The sequence below is a fragment of the Sapajus apella genome, unplaced genomic scaffold (assembly GCF_009761245.1).
Source record: "Sapajus apella isolate SASKATOON/1434 unplaced genomic scaffold, GSC_monkey_1.0 scaffold8, whole genome shotgun sequence".
Lineage (NCBI taxonomy): Eukaryota > Metazoa > Chordata > Mammalia > Primates > Cebidae > Sapajus > Sapajus apella.
In genome coordinates, this window is record NW_022436948.1 from 31,293,578 (window position 1) to 31,305,644 (window position 12,067).

Sequence of the window (12,067 nt, forward strand, 5' to 3'; positions counted from 1 at the left end):
ATCACTGAAAACTCTTTAACTGTTCAGTAAAACTAGTCAATTTTGTTTTAATGATGTTATGGCCAAAAGACAGCAGAGAGATCAATAATACGAGTTTTGGAAATAAATAATTGACTTTTATTTTCCCCAAATTTCTTTTGTATGGGTAATACCTGTATGAGGGCAAAGATTTTCTTCAACTTGAACTAAAACCTGTATTTTTCATTAAATTTTAGTCCATTCTAAACATTATTCAAAATTTTTAGATCTTCCACCACCACCAGATCCCCCGCCAGGTCAGGGTTTAAGGCAGCAAATAGGCCCGAGCCAGCATGCTGGTAACGTGGAAAACTCAACAGAGAGAAAAGGAAGCTCTCTAGAGAGACAACATGCATCCAACTTAGAAGACACAAAGAGCTCATTGGATTGTCCAGCTAGAACCTCCCTAGAGTGGCAGCGACAAACCCAGGAATGGATAAACTCCACAGAACGCCAAGAAGAGATACGGAAAGCCCCACACAAACAAGGTGTCGGATCAGGTGTGTTCTGCACAGTCCCAAGAAAGTGTGGACTGTTACCATTTCTTTTCCTACCAGGTATTCTAGAAATGGCAGTTGTTTAAGGGCATCTGAAATACATTTGCCTTAGATCAATAATGGAATTTGGAATTCCTTAGCAGAGTTTGCCAGTACCTGCCTTAAGGCTGATTCCAATGGGCATTGTTCCTCAAGTCAACCTTTCTATAGAGTCTTTGATCCCAAGAGACATCCAAGCTTAGTCTACACTCCTCAGTATAAAATTTTATTTTTTGCTTATTAATGTTTATGTTGACAACTTTTAAGATGGCTGCATTTCCTTTTTGTGTCAGTTTAATTTCTGCCTTCAGCAAGTTTGTTCATTTTGACTGAAGTAACCAGTCATTCAAAAGGAGAACTCGCATCAAATAGGTGAATTCATTGAAATTACAAAGTTGCCAAAAAAAAAAAAAAATGCCCAGTCACAGAATCCTCCTTAGATAAGGTTAAACTGGGCTTGCACTTTCTCCAACTGTTGATCAGTTGATTGATTTAGTTGATTGTTAATGCGTCTATGGGAAATGCTCTTTTTTATAAATCTAGCTTTTTGGAAATGTCACAGAAATAAATTTCATTGTTTGTAGATTTTGGATGGTGGGTGGGAGGTGGGGAGCCTGTTTCATAAATGCATTTTCTGAGACGTCTCATGTCAGGATTCATTGAGTATTGAAACACACACATACATATACATACAGTCTTTGAAAAAAATGTCCTGTCACTTACTCATTTGGACTCAATCTTTTCTAGGTAGGCCTCTCTCCATTCATTTTCCATAACTATGTTTTGTCACAACTTGGTGCTCAAGTTTTTGGAAAATGTCATTTGTGCAAGGGCTAGAAGATGATAATTTTAATAGCTAGGTTTAGTGAAACATTTAGAAAGGTGACACCATTCAGACTGTGAAAGAAAAATTATGTGATTCTTGTCATTAAAGACTATATAAGGGAAGGAATAGTAAATTCAGTCAGCATTAATCAGGAAATAATAGCCCATACATAGAAAGAAAGTGAAAAGTGGAGAGGATGGGGGGTGGAGAGGAAGAGAACGAGCAAGGGGAAAAAAGGAAAAGAAAAAACATTTTTTGCACTATTATTTGTAATATATGTCATGAGTTATTTGTAGAGAGACAATCTGTATAAATAATATTAGCATATTATTTATGTAAATGTGTGAGTTGTTCTCTTTCTTTCAAGGAAATACACAGCCCTTTAAATAATGTATTTCTGTCTCAAAAAGCAACATAAATTTTAAACACTTATTTAACTAATATATTGTTATTTATCTAAATCAGTTGAGAAAATATTGCCATAATTTCAGCTGAAACATGAACCATGTTTCTTCAATCTTAATGGGAAAATCAAATTGGAGCCTCATTGAACTTTAGAAATTATTCTCAGATATGCTTTTGTAGTTCATTGTATGTAGCTCTCTTTCATAATGAATTTAAATTTGGAAAATAATATATAACATTGTGTACTTATCCCAAGATCTCTTTTAATTTAATTCTGCTTCAGTTCCTATTATAGGAAATGTTGCTTGCACACAAAAATTTCTTTAATATCCGCTTCTGGTTAAACCCCATAATTTTAATTTTACTAAAGAATGAAGTGGTAAAGTAGGCCATTCACAGTGTAATATTTAACAGTTAAGTTTAGTTTGCCTCCATGTTGCTGTTCAACTTAGCCCTTTGTGTTTTTTTTCTCTTTTTCAGAGGAGACATTGGTGCCCTACAGCAAGCCCAGCTTCCCATCTCCAGGTGGCCATAGTTCATCAGGAACAGCTTCTTCTAAAGGATCCACTGGACCTAGGAAAGCAGAAGTATTGAGAGCAGGCCACCAGCGCAATGCCAGCGACCTTCTTGACATAGGATATATGGGCTCCAACAGTCAAGGACAGTTTACAGGTGAATTATGTAAGTGCTGTAGGTCATTTAAAACGCTATGGTGATTCAGAAAGAATATTGGGTGAATAACATTGCCATATTAAACACGTTTCAGATTACTGGAAAACTTGCTCTGCTACGAAAATAATCAATTGCAGTTTTCAACAAATTTGGTCATAACTTGGGCCATCCTATATTTATCACAGCCCATTTTTATCAATGTTTCTGTTATTTCAAGTTTGAGTTATGCTATAAAAATTGTTTTAAGTTAGGTAATTAGTCTTAATATTTGTAAGTGTAATTATATATGTATTTGTCATTTTCTTTGCCTTTTCAACTGAGCACAATAAATAAGGGGAGACATTGGCCTTTTGGTAGTTTTAAAGAAACTTCTAAGGATTTCCTCATTCTTTAGTTGCTCTTTATTTACTTTTTAAATTTGAGTAGTCACTCTTGAAGAGTTGACCTTTGATTATTAATTAATCTGCAATATTTTGACTGCAATAACATTGTATAAATAAATTTCCATTTGTGAATAAAAGCTGGCACAAGTAGTATAATTAATTTTCTAAATATAAAATACTGGGTAATAGGGAAAGCTAAGAATGTCACAGCAAAAACCATTGAGTGCCTTATGTTAATTTCCTCAGGAAAGTTACCAATTCAGCTTTTCATTATCAGAAATATATTTGCTGAATATTTTCAACTGCCTCTTTGAATTCTGCTTTAAATGCTGAGAAAACAGCCCTCTTTCTAATATTCTCAACCACTTAACTTGTTATTGGACATGAGAAAGTAATCTGTCTTTCTAATCTGTCTATTTCCGCATCAGAAAAAACATTACCATTATCTTCACATCATAGGTTGTTTGGAGGATTCTGTGAGATGAAGAAAAGAGAAATAATTTCACAACTATAAATTTCTTTAATGATTTCAGTTGTCATTGTTGTTGACTATTGCTAATCTGACTATTGTTAAGATTTGTTTAGAATTTTAATTTAATTCATAGCTACTTAAATTTTTCTTTTAACATTTTTTTTTTAAGCAATGACTCACAGGTGTACCAAAATAGTTCTTTGGGGTGTTTACACTTCCAAACTCTATGGTATTTTTTTTCTTTCACTCTTTGGTCACCTCCTTCAAGTAAAATTACTTAAATTCACAAACTAATCTATATGAATACCTTACTTAATTATTAATTATCTGTTTGCTTTGCTTTTGGTTATGCTGGTCAGAAATGTAGAACGCTTAATTTAAATTTTAAAATTTATTTCTGTTTTTTTCTCTCTTTTTAGAGTAACTGAGAGGAGACATTCAAAGCTGCTCTGAAGGACCATCAGGTCCAAACTCATGGAAGTGATGACACTAAACAGTGCAATGAACAATTTCTTTATTTATGTACTATTAAAAGAACTGTAAATGCAATGTAAAGACACACAGCCACACATATCCCACAGATATTTTAATTGTGTTCTTCTCTTAAGTACACCACCCACCTTAACTCTTTCTTGTCAGGAGTATATAAAAAAGAAAGGAAAAAAAAAACTCGCCCTACAGGAAGAAAAGGATTTTCCTCTGTATATAATTTCTTTTGTGCATTGCTATGCAAGCTCACTCTTTTTAGCTCTGTTCATATTATTGTCTGTTCTTATTGGTCTGTTGTACTATATGTGAATTAATAGGCTGTGGTGCCATATATTAACTTTTAATTGTGTAACTTTTATGTTTAAATTTTGCACTGCAATTTTATTTGGTGATAAGCACAAATCTCTACTCCTCATGACATGAAGAAAAAGACTGAATGTGAAGGGAGTTTCTGTACTGTAAGCTAGATTGGATAATGATGGTTGTAACAAAGTATGTTAGATGGTTTTCAGTTGGGGTGTAGAAATAGGAAGATGCAAAGGAACAATGGTGTTGGCAAAGTCTTCTTTGAATATCAGGGACTGAGTCAATAAAAAAAAATAATAGAAAGGTGGCTTTTACTATTAACAAAAGCAGGGGTCACAAAAAGGTAGTTTAAGTCTTACGATTGAATATGCATTAAAATATGCATGTAGCAAAGATGTAATAAATTTGCCTAAAAAAAGAAATTAAAGTTTTATTTAGAATCAATTTTACCTGTCATTGTAATTGACCATCTGAGAATTACAATAAGCAAAATTAAGGTGTTTCACAAGAGCTGTATTTATATTACAGTTTTTAAAAAACACTTTCTGAATTATCATAATTAAGCTCTCCAAATCATTAAGTCAGAATATAATATGAAATTCCCCAAGGAAGTGAAGAAAATGAACTCTCGACTATCTAGCAAATAGTTAAAGAAGCAATTTGTTATTAGGGCATACTCGAGCTGTTTCCAAATAAAAACTCTATTGCAATATCTTATTTCATCTTTCTAATACATGTACAGTACACACTAGAGGATAGAGCTGCATCACTTAAATTCATGACTTAAAAAGTAATACAATCTATAGACAATTTGTGTTTTATTTGATTAAGAAGTGAAGTTTATGCCACCCAATGTATAGCCAAATTGTACGTGCTTAAAAAGCAGTGCTGAGAGTATGTTCAGTTCACAGTGAGTAGGTTTATTGGAATAAATATTTTATGGTACATTCTCAGAAATTGGCTACCAACTAAAATACATTTGACCCATTTTGAATGAGTAAATTGAAAAGAAAAATTTAAAGGAGAAAAAAATGCATGTTTATAAACTTTTTAAATAAAACCAAACCTTGTAAGTGGACATTAATAATTGTCCTGCCTCATTTCTTTTCACGACTTTGACAACAAGAAGTTCCTGAACATTAGTCATGTGTGGTCAGAATAAGTGTGATTTTAAAATATATGTTAGCTACTGTACATGTATAGTCAATCATTCAAGTAGAAGAGGACCTTTCTGAAATTCCCTCTTGTGACATTTTCCCATGTGTTTCCCGCACAATCTTAAATTCTATTTCTGTCTATAAGTTCTCAAATTTTTCCTATGATAAGTTCAGTGGTTGGTACATCTAAAAATGTTCAGCCTAATTAGGATCAGTTCTAAAATAGGGAAACCCTTGGAATGACAATTCGCACTCCATTCATTATTGGCTCAGTAACCAACTTGTCATGTTGTTATAACAAAGGGTTAACAGAATTAAACATTTCCGTCTTTTTTATTCCCTGAGACTGCTTCAGCACAGGCAAGTATAGGATGTAATGTTCTTCACAGGCCCCAACAGCTTTTTGGTGCCATGTAATTTATTTCTTCACTAAAGGGAAAAAGATTTCTGAGACACAGTTATTAAACCCTTTATCAACTTTCTACCATCAGTGCCTGAATTCTAATGCAGTTTGATTTCTCTGGGACAAAGAGACTGAGGAAGATGAAAAGTTTCTACAAAGAGCGAATACATACTTATTCACAACTTTAGGATGTGAGGACTTTAAACATCTCTTTATGCAATTCCCTACATAACCTCTTTCTATTTAAAGGCAAATAAATTTTAAAGAGGTTTTGTGATACCTCTTTAGATTTCTCCATGACCCAGTTTAGTCTAAAACCTTAGTTCATTACATACGTAACACATAACCTTTGATCCCTGGTAACTGGTAGGTGTAGATGATTAATAAACCAAGGCTTCAAAGTGAAGTATGTGTATACAGATGACTTTTGGCATAACGTGGGCATAGCATCCGACCTTCCTGATTGTCTTCAGCATATAAAAATTAACAGTTATAGTTAAAATTATGTCAGTGCAAACCTTGGAGTTACTTGGAATATTCTTTTAGAATAGTCCATGTTGTCTGTTAAACCTGGTTTCAAACTAATTGGGCAGTCAAATTATGCACCCAAAATATCACCCTTAAGTAGATCGAGGGCAAGATAAAATGCTGTAGCTATTAAAAGGAATTCCAAAACAATCATTAGAAATTAAAAGCCTTTGTCAACTCGCTACATGTAAAAAGCTCCTAATCAGTGTGAGTCAGATGTCAACAGAAAAAAACAAACACATATGAGAACCACAGCAGTTTTTCATTTCATCGCTGATTCAATCAATGTGATTAGAAATTCACTAAGCTCACTCTTTTGCAGGCCTAAACAGAGGCCTGCATGAGGACTGCAAAAGAGAATCTGGGTGGGAGAGAACATAATCTGATCTTGCACTCATAGGCAATGCTGCTCTGCAGTCATGCCCAGCACAAGCACAGCTCCATTCACAACAGGAAAAGTCTTCTTTGGGAAAATAGCTGTATTGGTGCCCAAACTCAGGTATGCCAGTGTATGCAGGTGAAGTTGCCCTACCCATCTTCCAAACATGTTCTATAAGACTTTCAAATTAAGGTGGGATAGTACAGGGGCGTGAAAAGAATTGATTCCTTCACAGGATTTGAATACAGTTCAAGGAAGGATATAGAAAATTCAAAACCAACACGTAAGATATCACACAACCAAGAAAAGTAAAACCATGCAAAGTTTACTTGTTTTAAGTACAAAAAATATTTAACGGTGTTCTATGTCATAGTTTAATGCTCTGAGTATTTAAATATGTTTTCCACAGGATTTGAGTTGAAAGTTTGTAATGTGCTTTTATGGAACACCTCCCAATTTCTTTTCAATAAATTTATGTAATTGTCCATTGACAATATAATGATAACAGTACCCTTGAGCTTGAAACTGTGGTTAATCTTCGCTACTGGGAAGTAACTGTGCATCAGTATTAAAGATATGCAGAAACATAACATTCACTAATTTGTTCATCTGCTTCTGTATATTGTTTATGGAATTCCATGACAAGAACTGTTGTAAAGCAACATGTTTTTCCACATTATTTTGCTTCTCTATAATGTGTACTTCAAATGAAACACCATGCTTTAAAAAAAATGATGTTCAATTCATTAATTTTTTTTTTTAATCTCATAGTTTCAAAAGCATTTGTTGTGATTTTAAAGTGTTGCAAGAAAAGGGATTTTGTGGCCGTGGGTAGACTTTTTATACTTTGTTTTATAGATGGGTTTTTTTTTAAATTGTAGTTTTAATTAAGTCACCAAGCAGCGTCCAAAATCTTAGTGTGTTTCATTTGATGTTGTTAGAGCAGAGAAGAAATTGGCATAAAATCAATTAATAGTATTGTCAAAGAATTGTGTATTGTGTACTCACTGGGAAAAAAATAAAATATATTCACATTTCAAATTTGCAGAAAAGCCCTTTATGTAAAACAAACTTGCTTGTTGACATGCCAAAAACAGACCATCTAGTCACTTTTAGAACTCTACATTAATATTTTGTGACTAAATGCATTATATCTGTTTCTTATTCAGTTATGGTTTGAGTGGCGATAAACAGGAACCGGTTGACTTTTAGTAGGGACTAATAGGCACTGATAAAGAATACAGCAAACATTTGAAATACAGATGCCGTTCTATCAGTACTGCTACCTTCCCCATAACATAAAGACCTTTAGATAGATTCAAAACAAATATCTTATTTTGAAAGTATAAGTAAATATGAAAATTGAAAGAAAATAAATTTTTCTCAATTACTTTAAAAGCTAATTATAAATTTTTTTATTTTGGATGTTTTTACTTTGGATGTTGAAAAGTTATCTCAGGGACTAAGTAGAAAGGAAAACCACCCCATTTTGTTGTATTTCATAAATATTTTATTCTTTTTCACTGCTAAGTAAAACTATAGCTTCAATTTTTTTTCAAAAATAAAGAGACGTAGTTTGTTTTCTTTAAACCAGGAAAAGGAAAAAGATTATTGATAAATCCAGAAACACTCACTTTAAAAATATTTTTTAAAATACAAGGTTTAGGACAACACATTTTAGGGTGTCATTTAGTTTATATTAATAATGCAACAATAAAATAATATTACTATAATGACAAATGATGTTGCATTAGCATAATACAATGACAAAATACATATGATTAAAAACAAAGTATGGTAATATTATAAATGGTAGGACAATTACCAAACAACCATTCCTTTATGGAATTTGTGTATAAAATGGCAAAAGTGTAAAATTATCAGAAATATTTATTAAAGTGACACACTATGCTCTCTTGATTACTGTTATCTGTTAGCTGGAGAAAAGATATATTAATGTTGCACAAAAGCATTTGAATAAGAAATGATGTCCTCAATTTTTTAAAATGTGATTTTTATCTCTTTTACAGAGGAGAGAAGCAGAGTTCACACTAAACTTCATTTCATAGGAGAGATGTGAAATAAAACTGTACAATAATAGAAAATCAAGTTTTAAAAGTTCAAAACAATAGTCCCGTAGAAAAGCTAACAGGAAGGGGAAGAGAATCTGTTACTTCCAAAAGTTGGTAAAGACTTCTTTCACTTTGATGAATTTAGTGCAGTCTCAGTTTTGGCCTTCAGCTTCTTAGGCACAGAGAAAGAATCTGACACGTAGGAGTGCTGCAAAGCTGTCAAGAATCCCAAAGACAGATGCATGAAAATTATCCAGCTGTGTGTTTAATATGAAGAACTAAAATGGTGACTAGCCTTTGCATCTTCCAGTCAAAACATTTTTCTCCTTAAAGTATTCTAGCTATAAGAAAAATAAATTAAATAAAAAGGGGCTGGATGCTGTGGCTCATTCCTGTAATCCCAGCACTTTGAGAGATGGCGATGGATGTCTCAGTAAAAGAGATAAAATCACGTTTAAAAATGTAAGCCCAGGAGTTTGAATGAAATCAGCCCGGGCAACATGGTAAAGCCCTGTCTCTACAAAAAAATACAAAACCTAGCCAAGCATGATTGCACACATCCATAGTTCTACCTACTGGGGAGGCTGAGGCAGAAGAATCACTTGAGTCTGGGAGGTCCAGGTTGCACTGAGTAGTAATCGCAGCACCGAACTTCCTCCTAGGTGATAGAGTGAGACCTTGTCTCAAATAAACAAATAAACACATGCATGCATGCATACATACATACATAGAAAAAGAAAAAAACCTGTATATTTCCAGGATATCTGATCATCTAATACCAAAATATTATCAAGATTTATATATGTATGTATTGCAGATACCTTAGTAATCAAGGAAATCTACATGTGTGATTCAAATACAATCACCTTGTGGCTCATGTCAATATTCATAACAGGAAACTTGCAGGCCACTGCAAGTGTTCTTAAACCATAGCATAATAGCACACTTTACCTTTAAAATACCTTGATGTGTGATATAACCTGTGGGTCATAGACAACATTATTTTCGACAAATTTTAGACAATGTTTTCCTAGACAATATTTCTGAATAATTTGTTTCTAACAAAACTGGGTTTTTCTTTATTTATTCATTTTCCTTTCAAGCAAGTTTTGAGAGAGATACTGTGCTAATAATTAAATATTCAGATTTGTAAAAACAGCAACAACCTTTGCCTTTATAAATAAATAATATATTCTGTTAATTCTTGCCCTGATTTCTAGGCAAGTATCTTTTTGATGAATGTTTTGAAACAAAGAGGAAAGAGCCAATAAACCAGGCCTTCAAATAGATTTTTAAGCAATAAAATTTGTATTAGTTTCATTCAAATCCTCCATACCATCATAAAATCTATATTCTAGTCTTTCTCAAAAATAGCCTATAGGATTTTAATAGTATTTTTAAAATTAAGAAGAAGATAAAGGAATTGAAGATCCATGGTAAAGAGGAAATTTCTTTACTACTTGAATCCTTTAAAAATCTGTTCAAATCTTATATGACATAAAATCTTTGTCCTGGAGCATCTTATGAAATAGGACTATGTAAAATCCGCTTTGAAAAATAGTCTGATAGAAAGTATCATGCTTTATCTTGCCCCTAGACTCTATATTAGTGGCCCCAAAGGCTTTGCATGCCATGTCTTGCTGTGGTCTTTTAAAAATCAATATTAAATCATGGGAAAGAGTCATTCAAATCCTAGCTATACTCTGCAGATTTTAAAAGAAATGTGCAGTGATAAATTCATTAATTAAATTATGTTTCCAGAGCTTTTGGAGATCAGGGCTCAGCCCTGTAACAATAGGTAAGATTGCATTATGTTTTTTAGTTTTTCTACCATGCTTTTGTGTATTGTCAGCTCTTGAAATCATTAGGCTAAAATTAAAGCATGGAAATATACCTACTGTCTCTTCCTACCACTAGCTACTGACCTTCAATCAGATTTCAAAAGTATAATCCATTTTTAAAGATTTCACAAAAGCATAATTTTTTAAAGCTACTGTCTAATTATTAATAGGTTCTACTGAAGAGGTACTTTACTTAAAATAGTAGTAAGTAACACAAAATGTAGGGAGAGATGGCTTATAATTTCTCATTAAGATAATTCAGAGATAAGTACCAGTGGAATTTGAAATATACCTAACTAGTAATGATGAAAATTCATATATTCAGAAATGGCTAAATATAGAAGTAACAAAGGGAAGACAAGGGTAACTGTTACATGAACTTTCACTGGCTATGAGGACAAAAGAAGTGAGAGAAGTTAAAGCAGAATGTAAGAAGTAATAATTCAAATTTATTTGATTAATTTTGAATGATGATAGACTATTGCAATCAATAAACTAAAATGTCCCAACATAGATAATTTCAAAACAGATATGGATGGGTAATGAATAGTTATTCTAATAAAAAAGAGGGAACAGACAAATGGTGGCAGTCTGAATGAAAGACATACTAGAATATTATTTATTCAACTTAATTAAAGGAACTACAACATTTTCAATAACTGTGCAAGCATCTCTTGTGCAAATAACCACCCACCAAGAATTAAGACACTGTTTCCATCAATGTTGGTGATACTGTTTTTTTCTATCCTAGTCTACAATTATATTCAAAATGTATAAAACAAACCCCATACACATATGACAACAAATTATAAATTTAAAGAAATATATGTGTTAAATGTCCATATCAACTAATTCCCACTAAAATCATTTGAATGGTTATTATTTAAAAGTTGAAGCTCAAGCACAAAGATACTTTGAATTTGTTCTAATATTCCAAGTAAAAAGAATTATAAACCTTAATATGTATTAAGTAGCCAAAAATGTGTTAGAAGATACATACATGCATACCCATGCACATATACAAATACACAGATACACATATATATAAATAATTTTCATTCCTTAGAATCCAACTGAGATAGGATGGGGATTGGAAAACACCCATATTCATAAAGTATAGAAAAAAGGGAAATGCCAAGAACTATGGGGACTGAGACAAATATCATAGGCTGAATAATACTTCAGATAATCTCTGTTTCTCCTAGACAAATTATATAGATGCATTTGCATGTATGTGTATGTATTCATACACTTGCGTCCACATACAGAGTCACCCTTCAATATCCACAAAGGACTGGTTCCAGGATCCTACCAAAATCAGTGGATGCTACTCCTTAAATAAAATTGTGTAGGATTTGCATATAGCCTATAAGCATCCTCCTATATACTTTAAATCATCTCTTCATTATTTATAGCATCTAACACAACGTAAATGCTATGTCAATTATACCATATTTTAATTGGTATTATTTTTATTGTTTTTTTAAAAATTTTTATTAGGGTTTGTTTCCAAATATTTTCCATCTGTGGTTGGTTCCATGAGGATTTCGAATCTGTGAATATTGAGGCCTGACTATATA

The 12,067-nt window shown here is 32.6% G+C and overlaps 1 protein-coding gene across 15 annotated transcripts in view; it reads left to right on the plus strand.

Moving 5' to 3' along the window:
- The window catches only part of ROBO2 (roundabout guidance receptor 2), a 1,318,500-nt gene extending 1,310,885 nt beyond the window's left edge, over positions 1-7,615 (plus strand). For 6 of the 15 annotated variants that reach the window (XM_032276618.1, XM_032276624.1, XM_032276623.1 and 3 more), the window contains 3 exons: positions 246-518; positions 2,266-2,466; positions 3,732-7,615. In XM_032276618.1, the coding sequence (XP_032132509.1) occupies positions 246-518; positions 2,266-2,466; positions 3,732-3,733 (476 nt within the window). In that variant the 3' untranslated portion in view covers positions 3,734-7,615. The remainder of the gene's footprint in view (positions 1-245; positions 519-2,265; positions 2,467-3,731) is intronic. The other 9 variants (XM_032276626.1, XM_032276628.1, XM_032276630.1 and 6 more) reach the window with 4 other exon arrangements.
- Positions 7,616-12,067: the final 4,452 nt, after the last annotated feature.